Below are 26,263 nucleotides of genomic sequence, written 5' to 3' on the forward strand. Positions count from 1 at the left end.
GGGGGTTAAAGCCACTCTAAAACAGCCCTACCGACGCCCTTGCTGGAGACGTTACTGTAATTGCCATAATTTTATTCAGCTTCTTTTTGTGTTAGAATTTAGATCAATTTGTATTAAGGAATGTGACAAATTCCAAGTTCTCCATTGCTTTTATTCTTCTCTCCACCCGTGTTGGATTCCGCTTGTCAGGAAGATTTTATTTCAAAGAATTATTTTATAATTTAAAATGCGGTTGTTTATTCATAACAAATATTTAATTAAATTGTATTTATAGAATAATTTCAATTCAGTCGACAATTAAAGAAAAATCCGGCAAACAAGTGCAAATTGTGGTGAGAAAAGGTGGTGACACACAGCATTGTGAACGGTTCATTCAGTAAAGATGAGTCATCGTTTTGCTTGGAAATCGATGACAAAGGCAATGCACGCGGCCCGCTGTGACTGTGCACTCAGCCTGAGATGCGACACAATGATTACACCCGAACGTACGAGGCGTTATGTGTTGTATGCAAACACATCAGCTATATCCCAGATGATATGGCGGAAGTTTAAAATTTCTTTACAGTGTATTTAAAACTGGGTCAAATGATTCATACATTCGAAATATTTAAACATTTAATATCCATACATCACATTTCTTCCCAAGTGTGTACTACAATTATTAATATAATTGTATGAACCGATAATCTGCAGTCCTCCTGATGGCCAAATGACCATCACTATTGTACTATTTTAAAGCTTCCCAATTAATAGAATTCGTTAAATTATCTTATCAATATAAGACATTTATTATACTGTAGGTATCACACAAAACTTACAAATAACGGACAAGGCAACAACAAAAAGTACGTATTGTCCTCCCGAAAATATTTACAAGAGCACCTACAATTTTACAAATTATTTTTTGCCGCGTTTTACTCTACTTATTTGTAAAATTACAATATATTTTGCAGACTAAAGAACCGGAAGTACCATTCAGGCATCGTGTTTAACTTAATATTAAAACATTAATGTTAACATATGTGAACCAAGTCTTACGGAAATTTTGAAGTTTAATCAAAATGATTCGCATTTGAAATGACAGGCCCTGGCTTGCTCACTGGGGGCTTTGAGCAGGGATAATGGATCGTGCTTTGAGACAAAGTAATGTGAAAATGCGCTGTATAAAATAAAATTGAATTGAATTTGACAGTTTAAGAAAAAATGTTGTAACTATGAACTAAATCACGGTTCCTCAGGGACCGCCATACGGTCCACGTTTTCGCTCTCTCCCAATTGTCAGGAAATGTGACAGCAAAAATGTGGACCTTCTGGTCGTCCCCGAGGACTAGGTTGAGAAACCCTCAACTAAATGATATGCTAATTTACTAAACTATGTCATAATCACTCATGCGGCGCCATGTTGTGCTGCATAGTTTTGAACGCTAGAGGCGCTGTATAAAGTGTTTAAAACAGCTGTTTGCGGTGTTAATTCTATGGTATCTGAACTTTACACTTTGAGGTGATTTGATCACTGTTCTAAACTGATATATATGTGAATTATTGCAATTGGAAAAAAACGAAAAGCAATGCAAGAAGGAAAGATGGGTAATTAAGGTTACAGTCCTGTATATGCGCTTGCAAACTCCCCTGTGAAGGCAAAGCGGCTTGCAGTGACGTCACTCATTCCCGTGAAAGGCGGAACCACGAGCGCATTCTGTGTTTATATTCTTAAGTGAAGGCTGCTGCGTTCAGTCACGCTGTCTGGTAAGAAATATTTACATTTTATCGAACGTTCAAACGAACGGCGCACTTTATTATTATTTTCCGGGATAATTTAAATATTCGAATTAAAAAAAAAATTGTGGATAACTTGCTTTTCGCGTCCTTATTGAAAGCTTGTTACCAAGGTGATGTCCTGACAGTCGAGATTAATCCACTTGAAATCATTTTAGTGCATATAAATGTTTATTATTAGTAGACGTTTCGGGAACTATGAAATTTACTAGTGGGTTGTAGCTAATTTTATATTAAGTGATGCAGAAGAGAACCAAGCAGTGATTCTGTAGTTAGGGTTTGAGAAACTGCAGTACGTTGCTAGGCAACTGGAGCTCTAGCTGAAGTCGCTAGCTATGGTACTTTAGTAGGCTAAGCAGTTTATAACATTAATCTCTTGTGGGTAAGGTAGATCCAATTAAAAAATCGGGCTTAAACGAAGACTGAGATGATGGGAGCGGTTAGAAAATACGGTAGCGACGACGAGAATGCTTCACACGTCTGGCAGAGCGTCAGTTCTGATACTATAGCTTAAGGTTTGCAGTTACATGTGCACCCACTAGAGCAGGGGTAGGGAACCTGATCCATGGAGAGCCGGTGTGGGTTTTTGGGATGGCCTCTCAGTCAGCCAATAACAGTGGATTAAAAGGACTGGAGTTGAGAATCGCTGCTTTATTATTGGCTGATGGAGAGGTCATCCCAAAAACCTGCACTCACACCGGCTCTCCATGGATCAGGTTCCCTACCCCTGCACTAGATAGATTATTGATACAAGAAGAAAATATCTACAACACAAGACAGGTCTCCATATAACTGTTCCCTCAAACACCTGCTCCTGTCTTCATCAGTAACGTCTAACCATGCTGGTGCCAATCTTCACTCTCAAGCTCAACCACAAAATCAACCCACGTATGGTGACAGTGGGCAAGTTCGACGGGGTTCACCCCTGTCTCGCTGCAGCCACGCAGGCAGGGAAGGTAGGCGTGTGTTTCTGTGCTTTACATTTTCAGTTCTGAGAACTTTGCACGTGAATCTACAAGGGAGCATCCACATGAAGATTAGATTAAAGAAAGCAGTACTGCTGCTGTTACTTCTGTGACTTATTCTTTATTAAAGATGTTCCTGTTAATTGTAGCATCTTTCCATCAGCTAATCAAATAAAAATCGGAAGGTCGCTGGTTTGAATCCCAGGGCAGAGTGATTTCACTGTTGGGTCCCTAAGCAAGACCCTTATCCCCCCGTTACTCCCGGGACTGTCTGACCCTGCCGTCTCAATTGCACGTCACATTGGATGAAAGCATCTGCCACATAAATAAAATGTAGATGTAAAATTTACTTCTTGCTGTTAATTGCTACCTGCAGGGCTGGCTATTTAACACCGCTTTAGCCAAGCAGTAACTAAATGAATGTCACATTTCCGCTCCTGTCTTTTCATACCCGTCCTTGGCTCAGAGCAGCACAGAGCTGCAGCTGTGTAATAAGGACTATTTAATCCTCCAGGTGTTCATCCATAACCCCCATGCCCGCGCACAGCGGCAGCAGCCCGCCCACCGACTCAGCCACAGCGCACAGGACTCTGACATTTCCCTACTGAACATCAACCAGGCTGTCAGCTGCCTGACAGCCGGCGTGCTGGGGCCTGGCCGGACAGGGCATGCCCTCCTCGTGGGCTCACAGAGCACCCTGCTGGCCTACGACGTGCATGACAATGCAGACATCTTCTACAAAGAGGTGGGCGCGACGTGACAGACACTCATGCATTCAGGCAATGTCTTATACAAACACGTTAAATTGATTCACGCGACTGGATCAGCACTGTTACTTAATGGTAATTCGATTCCGGAAGGCATGTTTTTGGAATGTTTTGTAGGTAGCAGATGGGGCCAATGCAATCGTCTTAGGGAGCCTGGGGGACATTCCCTCACCCTTGGCCATCATTGGGGGGAACTGTGCCCTGCAGGGGTTTGACCACCAAGGGAATGACCTGTTTTGGACGGTATGATTGCAGCCACAGTGATAATCTCCTACCGTCGGTTATGGGACAGAAACCTTATAGAATAATGCATCTGACACAGCATACTTGTATTTTACCAACTTGAATTAACTCTAAGAAATAAATTATCAAAACATTTTTTTTTTTTTTTTTTAAACATTTCCTTAAGGTCACTGGGGATAACGTGAGATCTCTGATGCTCTGTGACTTCACTGGAGATGGAAAAAACGAGGTTGGTAGTGAATCACCTACAATCAGACTCTTGAAAATGTAACACATGCAAATCCTTAATGAGCACCTGGTGTCACCAGCTACTCGTTGGGTCGGAGGACTTTGATATTCGAGTTTTCAAAGAGGATGAACTGATATCCGAGATGACGGAAAACGAGGTAGGGATCCCGGCTGTTTCCATGCTCTGAATCGTCATCGTCGCCATCGCAGTACGATTTCTGCAGATACGCGCTGCAGCTTGAAAGCTGACAGCTTTTCCCTTCTCAGACGGTGACATCACTTTGCCACATGCATGGCAGCCGGTTTGGGTACGCTCTGGCCAATGGAACCGTGGGCGTGTATGACCGTAGCGCCCGCTACTGGAGGATTAAGGTACTGAATTTTTGCCAATGGCATATAATGAAATTCAACTGTAAACTCCATCCTTTCAACCCATCTGTTTACCTGACACACACAGGTTGTTTTTCAATATGCGTACTTGACCGTTCTTGTGCTCTCATGCACCCGTTTTACATCGTCTTCCATTGCCGAAGACCAGTTTCAATACAGAGGATGGCAAAAACTCCCAGATGCCATTCTTACCTCGCCCCAAATATCACCTATGCATTGGTTGTATGCTTGATGAGAGCAATCCCATGATGCACTGCACCCCAAGTTCGTTCTTGGGAGGCAAGTTAGCCAGACCAGTCTTACAAAGACCACAGTTACGATCTTTGTGTTCTTGGTATTGAGAAAGACCTATTTTCCATGCAGGGTCAGGGTGAGACCAAGCCTATCCCAGAAAGTATAGAACATGAGCTGGGGACACCAGCCAATCACAGGGCAGAGTCACACGCTATAGACAATTTAGAGAGACCAGTTCATGTAAACTGGTACAAATTACATATAGTACATATTGCGTAGTTATTGGTCAATCTGTAAGCTTAGTCATGAGTAGTACACAGGAGGAAGAAACAGAAAAATAAAACAAGTTCTCATGTGAATAGGGATCCACAGGAATGATTCATGTGCAGATTCTCAGGACAGGGACAGCAGCTGTTCCCACAGAGCGAGTAGCCCCAGGATGCACAAACAAAATGCGCATCACAGCACTACAGAAATGCTAGAATCGCATGCTGGTGGTTTGTGGGTCGTCAGATGTCATTGATGTCTAAAAACAGGAAGAAAGTGAACTCCATGGACCCCTCATGACTGAAGAGCTCCACGCTTTCAGGGTGTCTGATTTTCACGATACTGTGGCTAGTATTAGATACTGAGTGTTTAATGCTGTCTGACTGGGCAGAAACAAGGGTCAGAATGGGTTAGAAATCTAGCTGCTTGTAATATATAACAGTCCTGAAAAGCATCCTGACAGCTACACTCAGGCAGTTCACGGGAAATCAGGATAAATATATTCGCCAATATATACTTATATTTGTCTTGGTCAAATGACAAGGCAGGGAATAATGAATAGAAACAACTAAATTGACAATACAAAGAGTATTGAGAATATAGTACATTATAGTAAATATAATGTACCTTTATTATATGTGCTTTGTAGGGTGCTTTGCCATTGCACCAGGCACTGTATTTTTGTAAAGTACCAAAACTACGCTACTTCAAGGTGTTGGCATTGCCCAGGCTTTTTCATACCTTCATGCTGTCTGGACAATATAGCATTTTTATAATATTTCTATTCGTTTTTGTGAAAGGTGTTGCTGAACAAAACAAATAAGCAGATCTGTGTGAATCATTTTGACCGTAGATTTCTTCCTGCAGCATAGTGACTTAGCTTTTGTTTGTGCAGCATGACAGTTAGTTGTCGTCTATAAGAAAATATAACAACAAACACTAAATGCGTAAAACTAAATAGTCTGGCATGTTAATTGGCACAAATATCTCGTTTAATGTTTAGTATTTGATAAAGGAGAAATGAAATTAGTTTTGGTATTGGCGAATACTCAATTTTAGCATTGGATCGAAGCTGAAAAAATGATATTGTTCTGTAATGACCAGTAATGTGGAGGCCTACTTGTCCCATTGTGTTTCTGCAGTCTAAGAATCACGCGATGAGCATCCATGCGTTTGACCTAAATGCGGACGGGGTTGTGGAGCTCATCACAGGCTGGTCCAATGGAAAGGTGAGTGCGGCTGGACTGCTGGAGCCCTTACTCTGCTCCCTACTGCAGCTTCCAGTTTCACACTAGAACAGTTCAGGTTCCAGGGCCCACAAGGAACTGGAACTAAGAAGGTCAAACCATGTCTGTACCCACAGTGCCTCCTTGCTAACCCAGCATGCTACTGCCTCAGCATTTTTCAATCTGCCTTTACAGTTCCGCAAATACAATCATGGTACACGTTTAGTGTAGAGGCATAGCACTTACTTTCGTTTTCTGTCACAGATTGACGCACGTAGCGACCGCACAGGTGAGGTCATCTTCAAAGACAACTTCTCATCCTCGGTGGCCGGTATCGTGGAGGGCGACTATCGAATGGATGGCCAGATGCAGCTCATCTGCACCTCTGTCGAAGGAGAAGGTAGAGAAAGGTTCATCCAGTTGAGCTGTATGCATCTCCGTCGCTAAGCGTCTACGAGTTGCGCGCATGGCGTTTTATGAAAGGTCACTTGTGGTTGGTGTGCATGCTTTGTCTCCGAGTGAGGGGCTACCTGCCGGCCAGCAAAGAGATGAAGGGGAGCCTGATGGACAGCAGTGTGGAGCAGGACCTCATCCGTGAGCTGAGCCAACGGAGACAGAACCTGTTATTGGAGCTTCGCAACTACCAGGAGAATGCCAAGGTTCTGAAGGACAGATGCTTATAAAACACACACACAAATAACCAAGCCTTGGGTCTGTCCAAACCATTGCCTGACTGCATTTGCAGGCCGTCCAGGGATCTCCAGGCCCAGAGGGGGACAATCAGATGGGGGTCATCCCAGCAAACACACAACTCCAGACCGCCCTCTCAGTCAAAGCGGCCACAGAAACGCAGAAAGCCCACATTGAGCTGAACATCTCAACACCCAATGGTAATGCACCTTGAAGCAGGCTTGCCGTTTAGCCTCTGAGCTAAACCTACACACACGATTACTACATACTCTGGGAATTGTGAGGTTAAAGCCCCTTCATTGCATTTCATGGTTGGAAAGTCGTGGGAATTGATCCGCCTCCTCCGACTTGGTAAACTGATCCTGGCAAACACTGCCCTCTGAAGGCAAAATGCAGTAACTACACTGTCACTAAAAGTGAGAAAAGGGCTTTTTTGACTGTCCATCTGTATATGCAGTAGGTAGGTAAATGGTAGTTTAACTATGGTTGGTTTTGAATAACACTAAGAAATTTTGTCACAAGATAAAATAGAGTCCAAGAGACTCAGTTTTGGTCATAACTGAATTTTAATATAATATGCATTTAGTTTTTTGATGATTTTTCCTTTCAGCCAGTTTAATCAGATAAACATTTGTATTAATAAGATAAATAATTGTAATCAATGAAAGGCCAGGTTAGCCCAGACCCTGAAAAAGCACAATGTACTCTAAACCATGAGTGGTTCTATGAGTCCGCATGATGTCCTGCAGGTATGACAGTGTCTTGATCATGCTTACCTATCCTGCGTTCTCATTGGCTCTTCGCCGTCACCTGACCACCGGCCTCCACCCATCCAGACACCATCATCCGTGCGGTGCTGATTTTCGCAGAGGGCATCTTCGAGGGGGAGAGTCATGTGGTGCACCCAAGCGCCCAGCACCTATCAGGCTGCATCCGTGTTCCCATCATCCCCCCAAAGGACATCCCTGTGGACCTGCATATCAAGGCCTTCGTGGGGGGCAGGAGCAGGTGGGGTGCTTTACTCCACATCACAGACCACAGAAATCATCTTCAGATTTCTTGGAAGGGAGGAGAAGGTGCATATGAAACCCAGTGCATCCTGCTGATGGAAGCAACTCAAAATATAAACATTTTCTTTAAAAATATCAGACATGGTAATCAGTGCGACTTGTAGCTCAAATCACCTTTCCCCAAGTAATACCTGTTTATCTGAAAGCAAGCTTAAAACCAGGTGTCACCATTGAGGGTCTGTCGCTCTCCCACCGACAATTAAACTCACGTGTAGCAGTAACTGATAGCAATGGACTGCTAATGTATGAATTTGATGAATCATGTGGAATTGTGGGTTGTTTTTAAAGAGATGCTCCAATTAAAAGTAGTTTCTTCTTTCCTGAAACCCAATGAGCTGATGTGTTTCGGCAGCACTCTGCCGTCCAGGTAGCTTCCCGCCATGCCTGTGGACTAACTCTGCGGCTCTCCCTCTCAGCACGCAGTTCCACGTGTTCGAAATCACGCGGCAACTGCCCCGCTTCTCCATGTACGACCTGCACGTGGACCCTGCCGCCAGCCAGCCCACGGGCAGAGTGACATTCAGCATCAATGACCGGCCACAGAGGGTAAACTGCACTCCTGGGTCGAGAGCTTCTCACTCTTTCACACTCTTAGTCCTGTATTCACCTTTTATCCAAACCGATGGCGTTTCAGTCTGTTTGTGAAGGCAGATGTTTCCATGGAGAAATTCTTGTACTTTCAGGGTTATAGACTGTAGGGGTGCCATTGACCCCCACCTAACTACTCATATGGGAGTGTTGGTGTGATTCGTGACGCCCTCTCCTTGCCCGTAGGTCATCATATGGTTAAACCAGAACTTCCTGCTTCCAGAGGGAATGGATTCCCCGGACGTGACCTTCACTTGTTTGCGTGGAAGGGGGCTCCTCAGCATCAGCATGCAGTCCAGTGGGGAGGTACCGTGTTCTAGAAGCGCTCAGAACCAGCTGATGTATGCAACTGAGCTTGACCCTGTAGCCTCGATTCAAATGCAAAGCGCCAGGCTGTATTTACAGTCATAAGCAGGGCAAATTACAAAATGAAAATGATTAAAGTCCAGCCCTAAATTCTGACCCCCAGTGCTTTACTAGAAGCCGCTGCCACTAGGCACCGTGGTGACAAGGTCCTTCCGGCTCGTTCCAGATCACACTGAAGACTGACGACATGGACTTGGCGGGGGACCTTGTCCAGTCCCTGGCCTCCTTCCTGGCCATCGAGGAGCTGCAGGTTGAAGCAGATTTCCCTGCATATTTCGAGGAGCTGCGAGGGACCCTGGCTGAGGTGGAAACACAGGGCGCACTCTGCTCACCCCGTCAGCCATGGCTTCTTAAATGCTTCGTCTGATTGAGCGCGCAGTTTCCGAATCGAGCGATTTCTCTTCCACATTTGCTTTGTAGGTGGACGAGTACCACATGGTCCAGCAGAAGCTGACGGCGGCCATGGCCGACCACTCCAACCACATCCGCACCATGCTGGTGCAGGCGGAGGATGCCAGGCTCATGGGCGACGTGTAAGTGACAGACAGCCTGTGGCTGCGCGTTTGCAATAACATCAAGGCATATTTAAGGAATGAATTTCACGAACCTGTACACACAGCAAAAGCTTATAGGTAGCTGTAGCAGAATTGAGGTCCACAGAGGGGGAGGATTGTAATGTCAGAGGCACTGAAGAGTTTAACCCACTTTTAGTTCCTGTTGGACTCACCTGGTAAATCTACCCACCTCAGTTCTACATTGACAATAAGATCGATTCGAATGGGAAGAAAGAATATCTAGTTTTTCATTTTTGAGTTGAGAAAATGTGAGGTTTGCAATAGTGTTTCATTTACATTATTTATTCAGTAAATGCCTTTATCCAAAGTGACATACAAGCAAGGCAGGCAGTACAGCATAAGCAGATACCAGGCAAAGAGCCAAGCCAGGCATAGCTTGGCTTAGGGTACTTTAAGTAGAAAGAGCTTTTAGGGTCTTGCCTCTCTTCCTTCATGTTTATATTTAGCCGTTTTACTTCACGTTCAGGAGGAACATGAAAAAGCGCTACATCGAGCTTTATGACCTGAACAGAGACCTGATTAACGAATACAAGATCCGCTCCAATAACCACAATGCCCTCATCGCCTGCCTGAAGTCCGTTAACCAGGCCATCCAGCGAGCGGGACGGCTGCGGGGTGAGCAGAGAGGCTGAGTGCATATCCTGCCCCTAACACTCTCCTTACAGCAGAGTTTCTCAGGCCACTCTTCAGGGATCCTCAGACAGTATATATTTCTGCTCCCTCCCACCTCCCTGGACACCTGAACTAGACAGTCAATAATACCTCATTCCTGTTACACGGGGAGCAAAAATGTGGACTGTCTGCAGATCCCCGAGGACACTGATCTAGGGGAACAAGTTATAGCCCAGTACGGTCACATGCTTCTTGGTGAATTGTAACCTCCTTACTATACGCGGGGGAGTCCTAACATCAGCAAGTCAGCAATTACTGCATGGCCATGGAACATGTATGTAGCGAGTTTGTTACGGTGTCCTGGTTTGAATATACGAGGTATACATACCTCCTATGTATGTATGTTTTCTTTGGATCTTACCATGTCAGACTGATTCTTCTGTCGGTCCCTTAGTGGGCAGGGCCAAGACCCAGGTCATCACCGCATGTCGAGATGCCATCAGGAACAACAACATCAACGCCCTTTTCAAGATCATGAGGGCAGGTACAGCTTCTTCTTGAGGACGATTACTGCCGGTACCTCGGAAATCCCTACGTGAGGGAGTGGAGATTCTGGTCCTGAAATGATGCCAAGCCCGCCGGCAGCTGTAGGAGAGAGACCCTCCCCCACCCCGGAATAGCACTGGACATGTCCCATTCGGGTCACGGAAGCTGCTCTGATAGTTACCTTAAGCTAAGAAGTCTTCGTAAGACTAGCTTATGCGGGTCTGCAGTGGGACGCAAAGGCAACCTAGAGGAGCCATTGAGTGACAATGACTGGATGGTTATGAACACGCTGGTGTAGCCAAAGAAACACAACACTGATCAGCAGTCAAGCGTTAGAACATCAGTCGTGGTTCTTTTCAAAGCCTATAAACAGTAATCTTGTCTGTCTATATACATATTTATGTGATATGTATACATTATTCATTTGAATTTAGTAACAAAATCTTATATATAAAGTATTATGACTTTCTCATTTTCACATCTCTTCATTTATATGGGTGATTTTACAAGTATATTGGACATATTAAAATAGACTAACGGTGAAATCCCAATCGGGCGGCTAAATGAGTTTTATCCTTCCGTTTCATACTAATAATACCAGACCGTGTGTTCCAGGATCACCACTGTTCGTTCGAGAGGCTGGACACTCCATACAAGTACCGAGGGGCGCGTTAACGGCGATGTGATTTATGGTATACTTCCCGATCCGGGAACAGTTATCGCAGCTTATAAAGCGATACAAAGCTCAGCAGCCGAAACCCCATAACAAGCAAGTCTCCGGTTGCCTCGCTGGCATCTGGCTCGCAAAGGGATCCTGGCTGCAAAGAGGGACGCTGGCGAACACGCCTTAAGTTACAGGGGGAGACGAAGTGATCGCAAACGCATCAGGTACTTCTGCAAGTGTAACAATTATTTTAGTTTTTACATTCTTTAAAGGCTCGTTCAAAAAAGCGGTTTCAATCAGATCCAGATGTTGGCAGCTGTGCCGCGTTGCGTGTGCGACTCGCCGTTTTTTAAATGCGGTAAGCGCGACGAATGCCTGCGACGATTTATATGGCTTGGTGCTACCAATTATGTTTAATGAAACTGAGTAAATCCCAACAATAAAGTGACTGCACGGAAGGTTTTTAACGCAGGCCGGATTTAGTACCAGACCGAGCCTCGATCTTCGTTTCACTGCCCTAACCTGCACACTTCCAAGGTATCGTTTCTTATACATTATCGCTACAAGTATTCAGGCAGATTTTGGCTCCACCATCTCCTTAAATCTGTCTGCATGTTTGGAAATTTTCGGCTATACTATGGCTGTTTTCGGCGGTCACTAATGTAAAACAGAAGACTAGAGTCCCAGCACAAGTATTTGGCAGAGGTGAAAGACTGAGTGTGAAGTGGATTTGTAGATTTGAGCAAGTTCAACAGTTTGAGTAGCCTATGAAATATAAGCGGTAGATCATCGCCCAAATAGTTGTCTTTATGAAATCTTCGTTTTTAACACTTTTCTTGAATGGGCGAATATAAACACTTGTGTTAACCCAGAACTTGCTCAAGAGATGTACCACTGCTTTTTCAGCTGAGTACGTCTGAACTACGTGGAGACTTTCCCATCCTTTTTATATGTAAAAGTAATGAACAGTAATACCGATACTAACCTGACACGTTTACTGGAACAGCCGTTTTCTATTTTAAGAAGATCTGTGGAAATGAAAACACGACCATCAGGGAGTTGCTGAAATTGCCGACTGTCGGGCATTTTAAAAATGTTACACTATTTATTTGGGCAGCAAATGCCATAAGATCGGTAATCGTTGCGAATCAAGTCGTACATTTACAAAGAATGTTAAGTAAATGTAGGAAAGTGATCTTGAGGAGGAGACGGTGAGTGTAGATATATGCATTACAGACAAAAAAAACTGAACTCTGACCCACTGATGTTTCCCAGGCTAAAATCAGGCCTGTCTGTGGACATCTGACGGAAGACTTCCCTTTAAGGGGGGACAAGCACCGCCCCTAACGCCACAGACATGTCTGTTAACGTCATCCAACAAAGGCAAACCAAAAAAAGTGAATTTGAGGTGAAAAGGATTTTTAACGCTGGACACACAACCGTTCTGTAACATTTCTGTCTCCAGGGATTCTTTGAGTTATGCTAGAGCAATAAATATGAGCCGGACTTGAAAGGTCAGTATGAAGCAATCCTCACTGGACAAATCTGTTTGGATAAAGGTGTCCGTTTAGCATCGGGAGGTTTGGAAGTGCTGTGAGTATCAAAGCAGGAGCCAGACTGACCTTTGAATGATGAGGAGGTTCCACCTGAAGGGGGACGTGCTGTGCACTGTGGTCCTGCTGCTGCTGCTCTGTCTGGTGCTGTATTCCTGGAACGGCTTCCAGAACGTGTGGAACCCTTGGCCTCTAACAAAGAGGCTCACCAGCTCCCCAGCTCCCCTGACAGCCACACATGAGAAACGGACATCGATACGAGGTCCCAGCAGGCTCACTGATCGGGCCACATGCCAAACCCAGTCCCGGGCACCAGCTGCAGTCCAGCCCAGGGTAAGCACAAGGAAGAAGGAGCCCCCTACTGGTTTACCTGCAGTCACACACCCACCTTTCGACTTCCAGCAGTACCTGCGGAACAAAGACTGTCGGCAATTCAGGCTTCTGATTGACCAGCCGGGGAAGTGCTCGGGGGGCCTGGAGGGGGCGCCCTTTCTGCTCATCGCTGTCAAGTCAGTAGCGACCGACTTCGATAAGCGCCAGGTGGTGAGGCGTACCTGGGGCCAAGAGCGCACCTTTCCGGGTGGGCTGCAGGTGCGGACCATCTTCCTACTCGGCCTGCTGCAGAACCGGACCCACCTCCCGATGTGGGACCGGCTGTTGGCTTATGAGAGCCAGTCGTTCGGGGACATCCTGCTTTGGGATTTCGAGGACACCTTCTTCAACCTTACCCTGAAGGAGACGCACTTCCTCCAGTGGGTGGACCGCCGCTGCCCAGGCGTCCGGTTCATCTTCAAAGGCGATGCTGATGTCTACGTCAACGTGGAGAACATCCTGGACCTGCTGCAGGGGCAGGAGTCCGGCAAGGACCTCTTCATTGGCGACATCATCGTCCACGCCCGGCCAATCCGCAGGAAAGCCAGCAAGTACTTCATCCCCGAGCTCATGTACGGCCTGGGCATCTATCCATCATATGCTGGGGGCGGCGGCTTTGTCATGTCGGGTTTCACAGCGCGTCGGCTCCACCTGGCCTGCCAGCAGGTGGAGCTGTTTCCCATCGACGACGTTTTCCTGGGCATGTGCTTACGGCGGCTCGGCCTCCAGCCCGTCCGGCATGACGGCTTCCGGACTTTCGGCATCGTGCGGCCATCGGCGGCCCCCCACCTGCAGATCTTTGATCCCTGCTTCTATAGAGAGCTGATGGTGGTCCACAGCTTGACTGTTCCTCAGATCTGGCTTATGTGGAAGCTCCTGCACGACCCCCAGCTGCTCTGCCACACACGGCCATCGCAGCCCACAAGGCCCTTCAGGTGGAGAGGGAATTTGGGCGGTGGACCCCAGGTGAAGGGCACCCCCTCGGACCAAGACTACTAATTACTGGCATTCGTGAGACACTGAAGACGTCAGTCCACCACAGACCAACCCAAATAGCATACAGCATGTCATTATCCTTCAGCTTGGCAGTTACAAATCAGCACAGTGCAAAGTCTGAGACTAGCTGTGTAACAAGGACTACCTTAAAATAAGTGTTTATAAAGCTGTACCACTGGCAATACGAAAGGGTTGTGGCCCCCTCCAGCATGCAGTGCAGGCTGAACAGACGTCCAAGTTGACGCCACGCCGTTACACTTTAAAATCGCGCGACACTGTAAACAATAAATCACGAGTGACGACAGTCTGCAGCTGCACGCCATCTTTGTCAAAATGTATTTTTATAATCTTGTGGTCACTTTTTAAAGATGGTTATTCCACGAGGGGGTAAAAAGGGAAAGCCGCCATTTTGAAACATGCATTTCTAAGACCTGACAGAGGTAGATGCAATTCACAGTTCATGTGTCTTATACATTTATTACGGCACTGAATGTAACAAGATTATCAGCAAAAACAAATGAGGGTTCTTAAGAACCGCGGATATAGCGTTTAGAGCAGAAGAGATGGCTCTTTCAGATCAGGTACTTCAACGCTCCTGCAACACAGTAAGAGTGCGGACTTCATTTCGGCTCATGTGAAACTGACCCAGCGGTATTTATTGCTCTCAGACATGCTCTCCGCAAGGCCAGATGCGACGGCCGCTCTCGACGGCTGGCGGCATACGGACAGCCAGTCGTCTTCTACGGCGGCGCTTCTCAAGCCCCCCCCCCCCCCCGAGACGGTCCATGTTTTTACTCCCTCTCAACCCTTGGGGAATTGGGAGCAAAAACATGGACCGTTGGACTGGTTTGAGAAACACTGTTCTACACAAATAAAACATAAAAACACAACAATCCATAAATTTAATTCACCATTTTAATCAAGGCTAGCCCCATTTCCAGAAATGGGTTAAAATGTACTTAATCCACAAAATAATTGCTTGCAAGGGCGAGTACATACAATAGAGAGAGAATATATACGTTTACATAAACTTCGCTCTGGGTTAGACAGACAGCACTGCCTTCTCCCAGTTACAATCTTAGGGGCAAACCTGTATCCTGAAGCAAAAGAGAGCAAAAATCCAGGGGACAGGAAACCTACCCAACAGAAGAGAGGCCTGCTTTCATTTCGCTCCCCAGTTGTCTTGTAAGCCAATCACCTGAAGGCTGTTGATGAGAACCTACGCCGTCATTTGGCTACACAGAGACTGTCACTGCGATGACCACGTGACAGTTCCACAGTGATGCTGCTGGAAGATTCCAGAAGCTGTGGTCACACAGGGCCAGCCTATGAGAACTATCCTCTTAATTATTTACACACGCTAGAAAAGCAGCGATCCCCAGACACAGACAGCATAACGTTTTGGTGTACAGATGTAAGTCGCTATAAACCAGAATCATTCCTGAATCTAGAACACAAAGTGACTGGTTTGGAGCTGAAACTAGCCTTCCCTACCCCTCCTGACCTGGCACGACCCCCCATCCCTTTTTTTGTTCTCTTTTGCGGAAGATTTGTCTGTCTTGTGTAGCACACAGACTTCACAATCTCACATGTTGACAGTTCATGCTCATTATATGCAATTCATTTCACTATTTCTGTTATACAAATGTCAACACAGGCCGGGCACAAATTTACTTTATTCCCACCCCATTGTTTTTTCGCAGTAAGCACAGCCAGTACAGCCTTCCATTGCAATCTTTAAAACAAATTAAATAATAATAATTAAAAAATAAAACAGTAACAGCAAGCAGAGGAATCGGGAAACTCTGTGAACACTGAAATGCCGAAGAGATGGGGGTTCATGTGAAAAGGAACCGCAACTGCAGCCACGGATGCTGGAACACTGCCCTGGGGGGGGGAGTAGGTGCACTCAAGGCTGGTCCTGGGGGGCCACAGGGCTACCGGGAACCCTCTACGCGGCTCGGATTAGAGCAGGCCGCCCCAAACAGACCAGGCCGAGTACCGCTTTATGGCACTAGGGGGGTGTCCCCCCCCCATCCCAAACAGACATCCCTGGAGATGGACCCTGGAATCCATATCTCCATTTTCTGCGTTTTGCGCAACGCAGGGTTACATCGTAAAACCTCTTTACAAATTTTTTTCTTTGAATGACGAAAAAGGTAGCTGACGTCATATTTACAGATCTGTACAGGCTTCCCTGACGGCACATTTCACCAGGAAAACCGAAATGAGGCCAGACTTTCGTTCCGTTAAAAAACCCTATTAAAAGCATTATGCAAAAAACGATAAATGACAAGAACATTTTAATAATAATAATAATAATTATTATTATTAGACATTTTTTAATCATGAGAAGTACAAAGTACTTGGTAGAAATGAAGGAGTTAAGATTAAATATGGTTGGGGGACACTGTGCAGTTTCGGAAAGAATCGATGGGAATGTTACTTATTTTAAAGCCTAAAAACGAAACAAAAAAAAAACCTTCACGTTAGAATAATAGTCTGATGATGCCATTGTTTCAAATTTTATCTTTGAAAAGTGAAGGTCATGTGGGGGGGGTGGGGGGCAGTTATAACCAACTGCTTCCTATTGCATGGAAACTCCTAATTCCTAATTGAAATTCCTAATTAAAGAAATTCCTAATTGGAAATAAGACTCAAGTACGTAATGTGTACATTTTAGTGCAAATGTTAAAACTACTGTACTGAAGGAAGGAAAAATTTAACTACGGGATAGTAGGTGTGAGAAGAGGGTGCTGGGGAGCGTCGGCGCTGTGTTCGGGGCAGAGCGATACAGACTTCTGTCTCTGATGACACTGTGTGTGTGTGTGGGGGGGGGGGCTTGTGCTTATAGTCACTAAACATTATACAATGTCTTTTAAAATGAGTAGTTCCTCACCCTGTGTGTTAGCGAGCGCGAGTCACTCAGTACGCGACGTGCCGCATGCCGGCAAGCACACGTGTGACCGAAGCTCTCCCTGTCCGAAGGGAGCGAGACTCGTGCCACTGCATTTGAAATAACGCCACTTCCGGCAGACAGAAGCGTGCTTTAAAAATCACACACATCCGCCTCTGCCTGGCCATTCCTGCGGACACTGGTCATGCAATGGGTGAAAGGGGCGGAGCACGGACGACACGAGGAGGGCAGGAGAGACGTACTGGTCACAGAGACTCAGTACTGGTGTACCTGGCTTGGTGGGCTGAGGACGAGGGTGACCTCTGGGTGTTCCCAAAGGTCAAAGGCTGCCTGTAGACTTATTGGCACCCCCTGGAGGGCACAGAACGGAAAAACCAGAGCGACTTGCAGAAAGTTTCTCGCGATGGTGGGAATCAAGGCACACTGTACTGTTGTGATGTTCCTCTAGATCTGGACGGAGCTCAGAGGGGGCAGGATGGATGTAAATGTGTGTGGGGGGGGGGGGGGGGGGGGGGGGGGGGGAGTAGAAGCTCAGTGTGCATGGGGCCCAGTTCGGGCCTGGGCGCTGGGCCGGGGGCTGCCGTACAGGGTGACTGACGCGATGTGCTTGTTCTGCATCACCTGAAAACAGCAGGAGGCCCATTCAGATCACACATGACTGTAATGACACACACTGAACACTGCAAACGGCAGGAGGCCCTTTCAGATCACACATGACTGTAATGACACACACTGAACACTGCAAATGGCAGGAGGCCCATTCAGATCACACATCACTGTAATGACACACACTGAACACTGCAAACGGCAGGAGGCCCTTTCAGATCACACATCACTGTAATGACACACACTGAACACTGCAAACGGCAGGAGGCCCTTTCAGATCACACATCACTGTAATGACACACACTGAACACTGCAAACTGCAGGAGGCCCTTTCAGATCACACATCACTGTAATGACACACACTGAACACTGCAAACTGCAGGAGGCCCTTTCAGATCACACATCACTGTAATGACACACACTGAACACTGCAAACTGCAGGAGGCCCTTTCAGATCACACATCACTGTAATGACACACACTGAACACTGCAAACTGCAGGAGGCCCTTTCAGATCACACATCACTGTAATGACACACACTGAACACTGCAAACTGCAGGAGGCCCTTTCAGATCACACATCACTGTAATGACACACACTGAACACTGCAAACGGCAGGAGGCCCTTTCAGATCACACATCACTGTAATGACACACACTGAACACTGCAAACGGCAGGAGGCCCTTTCAGATCACACATGATTGTAATGACACACACTGAACACTGCAAACTGCAGGAGGCCCTTTCAGATCACACATCACTGTAATGACACACACTGAACACTGCAAACGGCAGGAGGCCCTTTCAGATCACACATGACTGTAATGACACACACTGAACACTGCAAACGGCAAGAGGCCCTTTCAGATCACACATGACTAATGACACACACTGAACACTGCAAACAGCAGAACACACACATCCATGCTGATCACGTAACCCTATACCCCACACACACACACACCCTGAAGTCTTACCTCAAAAATCATCCTCTGCAGGCCAAAGCAGAAGGTTGAACCAAAAGGGTTGGTGTTGTTCGCAGATGATGACCTGCATGTCAGAGGTCACACATCAGACAGGATGAACTCAGAGCCCATGGTGTGTCCTCCGTTTGGCTCCTGTCTGACCGTCAGGAACAGGACTGGACCAGCCATCTGGAATTCTGCTCAGAATCTGCCGTGGGGAACCCCGGTCCTGTGCCAAATTTTAATTCTGGTCCAGCCCCAGTCAGAAGGTATGAGAGTAATACATCTCCTAAATCAGGGGTGGGGAACCTCTTCCATGGAGGGTCGGTTTTTCGGATGACCCGTCAATCAGCCAATAACAAAGCAGTGGGTCTCAACTCCAGTTCTGAGGACCCACTGTCCCCAAGAACCCATACCGGCCTCCACGGAACAGGTTCCCCACTTCCCCACCCCTGTCCTAAGTTATCTATGAATGGATGGCTTCCATAAAACACGGGGGACATCTGTCAGCAAGGCGGGGGCCATTTAGTACAGAACAGCGTCTTGTAGCGAAACGCAGGACGCCACGATTGTCAGAGCTGCATATCAGAAGGACTGGCTACAGAAGCTAAAGCACCAAAGCTGTAAGTGGAGGGCCAAGACACAGGGCAGGGGGCTTCTACACAATGCGTGTTTCACATAGCACGCGAATGGTGCCACCTGCAGGTACCCAGGGACAATACAATCCACTGATTCGGCCCTCACCTGTGGAGGACGACGGGCTTCTCCATAGGATGACCCAAGAGCTGCTGAATATGATCCCACTGTAATAAACACAACGAACGGCTGTCAGCACACCACCCCTAATCCACACCCCCAACCCCCCGGAGGAGAAACACGGCAGCTGAGACTGGCACCTTCATAATGCTGAACACAAGAAATCAACACAAACAGGCATCAGACACGACCTCAACCTGCAAATGCCCAGTGTAAACCTGAAATGGCAGGAGGCGGAAGATCCTCTAGAGGATTTGTACCTTGCTGAAGGTGGTCAGGATGCAGTCTTCGGGCTGAGCCTCGGCACCTTCTGGAGGAGGCCAGAGAAGAGGGGTGAAGCAGAGAGTGGGGGCCACAGAAACACTCACTCACACTCACTCAGTCTACCTACCAGTCTTCACCACAAGCGGGATCTTGAAATCACAGCGGTGGTATCTGTTACGGAACGGCGGGGGCACATATTAGCATGAAGTGCATCTGCAGCGAACGACATCGTCATCTTTAAGAGGCCTACTTGATGGATATGAGGCCCACGTGCGGTGAACCTCATTCGGGATCGCGGACATCGAGCTGCTTACATGTTGAAATTGTAATGACCGGGGAAATTGGTGTGGAGCACAAACTTCTTCACTAGGTGTGTAGTGGCATCGAACAATATATCCTGAGTTGGGGCAGGGGGTGAGGGGGAGGGAAAAGTCAGAAAAACAGACACTTTAGAACTAAAAAAACTACTTTTGAACTAAATTTTACCTTGTGTTTATATCTATATAATTAAATTGGCAGATCAAGTGTCAGCCAAACGCATTAGAAATCAGAGGGACATGGAGGTCTATGTCCTGAGGTTTGCTCTGCTCCTTAATTACAATAAATTGCACAATTATTAAACATCTTAAACCATTTTGCGGGTTTAAATAATTGGGCCTGTCTGTGCAGTTCTGGCTAGCGCCGAATGGCTGACTCTTGGCGCACCATGACACCCAGCCCTGGGCCAACCCAGCCTGTCGGCACGGATACGCACCACTCCCAGAGTGAAGTAATTGAAGAAGTAGTCGTTGCATTTGGAGGGAACTTGCTTATGTGGGGAGGGGGAATGGATCTTCATCTGGAAAAGGAAACGGGGGGGGGGGGGGGGGGGATTCAAGTCCGCAGTCATGAAACCTAGACAGACGCCATCATCAGGAGTGAAGGGAACCACCGTGCATCAGGAGGAGAGCTTCTGCGCACCTTATCCTCAGACTTGTAGAACACCTTGTGTGGGGAGCCCAGAGCACTGAGGACATCTTGACAGGAGTCTCCAAAGTAGATGCTGCTCTCAAGGGTGCGGACCTTCGCATCTGCCATGACCCCCAGGCCACACCCTGTCCATGAAAGCACAGAGAGAACGTGCAGACACACGCATGGCGGCACAAGTACGAGGCTAATGTGGCGAATCAGGCCAAGGGTACCTGCCGTGAGGAGGCGGAGCCTAAGGCCTAGAGGCCCAGCCCCATCCCGCAAGACATCTACGCTCTCCGCGTACACGTTGCCAAGGAAACAGGCCAGAGGCATCCCCGGAGCCCTGAAACAACCACCACAAAGGATCCAGGATTTAGTAAACACAGGCACCTTAGGGTGGGGTTCATTATCATTTATCTGTTTAAGGGGAGGGTCAATAGAGCAGCACCCCCCGCACCCCCACCCGGGACGCTCACTTGGTGTCCTGCAAGCTGTTCCCGGTGTAAATAAACATGCGCTTCACTGTCGCTCCATGAGGAATCTGCAGGGAAAGCAGACCCGTGGGGACAGTCAGGGTGTCAAGATAAAACAGCTAAACTCAGTGGGCCGTGCGAATTTCACTTTGCATGGGGAACGATCGTCCAATTACCAGCCGACTCATTTTTGACAAGCTACATGTTAAATTACTTGTATATACAGACATCACATCCTTACCAAAGAATCACAGCAACCACTAATTTTACTGAACATAAATTTTACTTGAAAACCAAACTAGAACCAAAATTAATCAGTAAACTCAGTATAAAAAATCCTTCATATATCAAGAACTCTTATGGGGAACAGAGTATTAAGGAACCCCATCCAAGTAGGAGGGAGAATGTCCTTAGATCTCGTCTGACCAAACATCTCTGACAAAACAACTTTGCTAGACCAGCCGGGAATCTCACCTCATATTTCGGAGCTTCGCTCCAGGAATCCAGTTGGAAGGAGAAGGAAAGCCCTCGGAAATTCAGCTGGAAGAGCTGCTCAGCGGCGTTGTAAACTGCAGAGGGTGGGCGCCATTCAACTTAGAGCCAAAATCCTTCAGCGTTCCATTATGCATAGTGCTTTAGACCACGCCCCCACCGCACAACAATAACAGCACTAATGACGAGGTTTAAGTAGTAATGCATCCCAGGCGAGCGAGTGTAGAAAAGGGGGAAAGAGTTTACAGACTCATCTAATTCAATTACAGCACAGAGGACACAACACTAATGGCAAATTTGATGATGAAATGACAACATTTGTAATCGGCTAGGTAGTTACTATCAATGATGAGAAAGAACACGAAATACGGACAGAGAAGGCTTCTTACCTCCTGGGTGTGTAGCTCCGAAAGACTGGTCGATCTGCTCTATGGTGGGTGCTATAGCCTGAGAGTTAAAATGGACTCCACTGCCGAATAGAGATGGCGCATTACCGTGTGATACCGTAAAACATCCTCTAAGCACATCCCATGTAAAAGAACAAACCTCAAGCTTGAAGCAAATAAAACAAGGAAGCATTACTTTCTTCAAAGGAGAAGAAGGGCCAGTTAAGGAAAAATAAAGAGGCAAAGAAATGGTGCCCCCCCACCCCAATAAACATCAGTGGCGTCAGTGTATCAGTGGGGCTGAATACCTTGACCACTCACCAGTATTTCAGCTTCACTTTACTCATGTCATAGACTTCAATGACCTACACAGGACAAAGGGGCAACAAGTCAGTCAGGGGCAGCCGGTGGGTGTCTGTACAGCTCATGTTGTAGGAACAATCAAACAAAGACGTGCAATAAATAGCTTTTGTGCCTCAGAACTGGAACACAAACAAGGTGGCCTTTCATCACTTTCACACTGACAGCACGTCACAAATTCTAAAAAGGCTTTTTTCTTCCCCGCTCTTAAAGAGACAGAACATCTTTAATGTGCAAGAGATGCTGAGCAGACGTTCAGTAAGTGGAAACTTAAAAAGTATTATATTAACGCCATCCTTTAAGCACATCCTGTGGAAACAAACAAACCTCGCACAGTTTGTTGAAAGACTACATGCTACATGGATAACCACCATCTCACACACGGACGGCATGACATCTACAGTCTCACCTTCAGTCTCTGATTACAGGCATCAAACAGTAGTTTAATTCCATCCTGAGTCAGGCTGAGAATGAGGTCATGACTGAGTGGTGTCTAAGAAGACAGACAGTGGACTTTAGTACAGTGCTATACTTATGTGATCGACAAGCACGTGGCAATAAGTTTGCTCTGGGAAAACAGAAGTCCAACACAATGCAGTACCGCGCGACACCGGGGACCACCACGTGACACGCAGCCCACTTACCTGCTCACTGTAAAGGACCTGCACATTCTTGATTATTCGGCAGTGTTTCTGCAGAATGGAGATGGCCTGGGCCAATGGCATCCCTGAGAGACGCAGAAAGAATAGCTTAAAACATTCCGTATTTACACAAGAAAGTGATCAAGACATTACTGTAACGCAACCCCCCTGTAAACACTCAACTTCCGGTTTCTTGCTAAGGAGCCAACAAAAACAGACACTACACAGACATCTCAACTCCAGCACAAATGTTCTGAAGTTTGCACTTGCAATAAATATTAATCAACGTCCGTCAACAAGTTTACTGGCAACCGAGCAAACCAAATACCGCTAGCCAGGCACCAATGGGTATGTAAATACTGCACCTAAATGCAGTCAGACGGTTAGCATCAGCCTGCAGTGTAAATGATGGTATAACGAAACTGCCAGCTCACCTAGTGCGAATTCCCATTGCTCATTTCCTAGCGATCTCTCCGGAACGACCTCCAGATCCAGCATTGGCGACTTGGTGGTCTGATGTTCAGCTCGCTTCCCCGCCTGCACTCGGGCTATTAGGCTTAGCTTAAAAACGACGCTGGCAAAACAGCTCGACGGGAACTAGTCCTGGAAAACCGTGGGGATCGGCGACATTAACGGCGGACGCTCCTGTAACAGAGTCGCTTTGCCGCCCCGGTGATGTGTCACCGCTGTTTGCCAAGTTTAAATAACATAAAACAACCTAGCTGACGTTCCTGTTATGAAGATTAATAATTAATAAAATACGCATACACAAAAACACACTCGCATGTAAAACCAATGGAACGGCCCCGTCAATTCAATAAATAAATATGTTAATCAGTATCACAGCAGCCCAGTGCTCAAAATAGCTAACGCGTCCGAATCTAAAAGCCTCGTCTTCCGTTTCATCCGCTTCCAGTCACTAGTACGTTATCGGCAATTTACTACTATACAGATTTATGTTAAAAAAAATTCAAACAGTCAGATAATAAAGCGCAGTAAACGATGTGATCAATATTACACCCGCTTCTTATTGTTACCCAATAAGTTTCTCAGCTGTCTTCGTCAATAAATTACGAAATGCCCTTGTCTGTTTTATCTAATAAAATGCTGTCCCTGTACCTGCCGCCACATCTGTACATAGTATCCAGTATTTATTCATGCCTTGTTTTTTCTAGTAACGTAGTTAGCTAGCTGGCCAGCTACACAGAATTCGGCCAGATAACGTAGCAAAATTACAACTTCAACACCTGTCTGTGATGTCAGGTTACCACGGAATTTTGTCTTATTTGCTTGTGTATTTTTCGTGTTTTAAAAATAAAGGCGATAAGCAGAGCGGCAGCAGCAGCTACTCCCATTAAAAACAACTCAAATCAGCTGATACTGACTTCCGGTATAGATGACGCGGTCACTTCCTGGTCACGTGGTCTGCGAGCGAGCAGTAGACCTGCGGATGCAGGCACGTGTGAGACGTGTGACTTAAATAAAGCTTTTGATTTCGTAACCGTGCCGCGGCTTTTCGTTTTATTGCGTATATTTATATTTCATAACGGTCATACAAAGCAGGTTACGTAACATGCAGCTAAATATTCCCTCGGATCATATTTGGTTGTTGTTTTTCTGAATTGATCATGATAGTTTATAATTGTTTTCCTGTTTGATGGACACCGATGCATTTTCAAACCGTTTCTTATTACTAATCTCATGAGTATCTTCTGACACATCTAATAATGAAACCATGTGGAATAGTAAAGGCTTACGTAAGTTTGTTGGTGCTACCCTTTAAATGGGGATTTTTGCAAAATGTATTAACATACTTTTAAAATAGATGTAAGGTATTTTTTAATAAAAGATGTAAAATGGTGAGCGTTTACATTTAAAATCATACGCACTGTTAAATTTGATACAAGTTTATTAAGAAAAAAGAAAAAACAAACACTTCAGAATCAGTCATTTTCCCAACAAAGTAAAATGTAGCGAAAGCAATCTTTGTCACGTAAGGCAACCACTGAAAAACAGGAAAAACAGAAGTACACATTGTCTTATCTTCATAACCGACCCTGAAAACTGAACAAAGCTCCGTTTGCTTCAATAACTTAAACAAATAAGAAAATAAATCAATAAAAAAGAAGAGGCAAGCTTTCCAGCAGACAGTCAACTGTGTGTAACTCCCGGCCTTAATGCCAGCATTAAGAAGGGATGAATGAGTAAAGGGCGGGCAGGTGACGCCGGGCAGCGGCCAACGCCCTGAGGACGGGAGCGAAACTGTCCGTCGCGGCTACTAAGGCTACCATCTGTATCTAGATGTTCGCCAAACTCTTTGGCTGAGAAAGTTCAGCTTGACTGCAAATACCAATAGGTGGTAAGGAAAGAAAGTGGGGAAAATACACATACAACCCCGGTTATGTATAACGTGTTCGTAACAACACTGTGATCCTGTTGGAACATTATTACATAGATACAGGATTACATACAAAAGCTGTGGAAAAAAAATCCCAAAACTTCTTTTTGGTATACGTTGGAGGTAGGTCTTAAATAGTTTCCGACATCTAACAAATGAATAAGCAGTGCTACTGTTAAATGGACAATACACGATAATCTTTCCGTTTTGATATGTAAACTAGACATAGGCATAGACCCAGGGCTCTTGTTATTGATAGATCATTTCAAAACATGCCAATTAGTTGTGAACTTGGTCAAGCACTCCAGAAATGACTTAATAATAATTTTAAAAAAGGGTGAAGGAAAAACTACACTGAATGTTCACAGGCACGTGAAGTACATTACAGAACGACGACCCTGTCTGTCAATCATTATATGACAGTGTTCTTTCTGGCATGCTTGAGGATTACGCAATTTTAATCACGTTTCTGTTACGGACTCTCCTCCAAATATTCAGTTGAAAGTAAACTAAGCTTGAAAATTTCAAATTAAATACCTTTTTAAATTAAAACCCAAAAGGGGATTTGGGTTACTCTCGACCAGTAATCAAACGTGGACCCCCTCACTCAGACCTAACTTCCACTTGTATCACAGTCCATCTCCTAGCCCCCACCCCCCCCCCCCCCTCCACATTCCTTTAAAAACCTTCAAGCAAGACCCAAGACCCGAGTCTCATTCATTGCTTTCCTTCAATCACCTTCATAAAGCTCATAACCAACCTCCCCAGTTTTGGACCAGTTAGAACTCTTTCAAAACCAAGAGACTGAATTCTATAATATGTACCTTTCCTCTAACCTGCACAGTGAGGTTCATGCATTGATGTACATAAAACAGATCAATCCATTAAATAAAATTCCCAGCCAAAACAAATGACTGATCACTCAG

At 46.0% G+C, this 26,263-nt stretch overlaps 3 protein-coding genes across 3 annotated transcripts; 2 read left to right on the forward strand and 1 right to left on the reverse strand.

Annotated features, from left to right (window-relative positions):
• Positions 1–1,504: 1,504 nt before the first annotated feature.
• Positions 1,505–11,015, forward strand: bbs2 (Bardet-Biedl syndrome 2). Its single transcript, XM_048972458.1, has 18 exons — positions 1,505–1,746; positions 2,604–2,732; positions 3,256–3,486; positions 3,626–3,751; positions 3,918–3,980; positions 4,060–4,137; positions 4,247–4,351; positions 6,013–6,099; positions 6,361–6,496; positions 6,616–6,755; positions 6,842–6,986; positions 7,623–7,794; positions 8,273–8,402; positions 8,631–8,750; positions 8,977–9,114; positions 9,231–9,343; positions 9,852–10,000; positions 10,452–11,015. Exons 2-18 carry the CDS (start codon positions 2,616–2,618, stop codon positions 10,556–10,558), a joined length of 2,157 nt encoding a protein of 718 aa, XP_048828415.1. The 5' UTR covers positions 1,505–1,746; positions 2,604–2,615; the 3' UTR covers positions 10,559–11,015.
• A 53-nt stretch (positions 11,016–11,068) lies between these two features.
• b3gnt9 (UDP-GlcNAc:betaGal beta-1,3-N-acetylglucosaminyltransferase 9) lies at positions 11,069–14,756 on the forward strand. The gene is made up of 2 exons (XM_048972459.1): positions 11,069–11,431; positions 12,483–14,756. The coding sequence occupies exon 2, from the start codon at positions 12,836–12,838 to the stop codon at positions 14,129–14,131; it is 1,296 nt and encodes a 431-aa protein (XP_048828416.1). The 5' UTR covers positions 11,069–11,431; positions 12,483–12,835; the 3' UTR covers positions 14,132–14,756.
• A 273-nt stretch (positions 14,757–15,029) lies between these two features.
• Positions 15,030–24,729, reverse strand: phaf1 (phagosome assembly factor 1). Its single transcript, XM_048972460.1, has 16 exons — positions 23,374–24,729; positions 22,943–23,025; positions 22,708–22,791; positions 22,260–22,303; positions 21,942–22,021; positions 21,535–21,629; positions 21,064–21,128; positions 20,818–20,930; positions 20,597–20,730; positions 20,391–20,474; positions 19,951–20,033; positions 19,764–19,807; positions 19,633–19,682; positions 19,361–19,419; positions 18,629–18,701; positions 15,030–17,666 (listed from the first exon to the last, which is right to left on the reverse strand). The coding sequence occupies exons 1-16, from the start codon at positions 23,435–23,437 to the stop codon at positions 17,577–17,579; spliced, it is 1,245 nt and encodes a 414-aa protein (XP_048828417.1). The 5' UTR covers positions 23,438–24,729; the 3' UTR covers positions 15,030–17,576.
• Positions 24,730–26,263: the final 1,534 nt, after the last annotated feature.

The sequence above is a fragment of the Brienomyrus brachyistius genome, chromosome 13 (genome assembly GCF_023856365.1).
Source record: "Brienomyrus brachyistius isolate T26 chromosome 13, BBRACH_0.4, whole genome shotgun sequence".
Classification (NCBI taxonomy): domain Eukaryota; kingdom Metazoa; phylum Chordata; class Actinopteri; order Osteoglossiformes; family Mormyridae; genus Brienomyrus; species Brienomyrus brachyistius.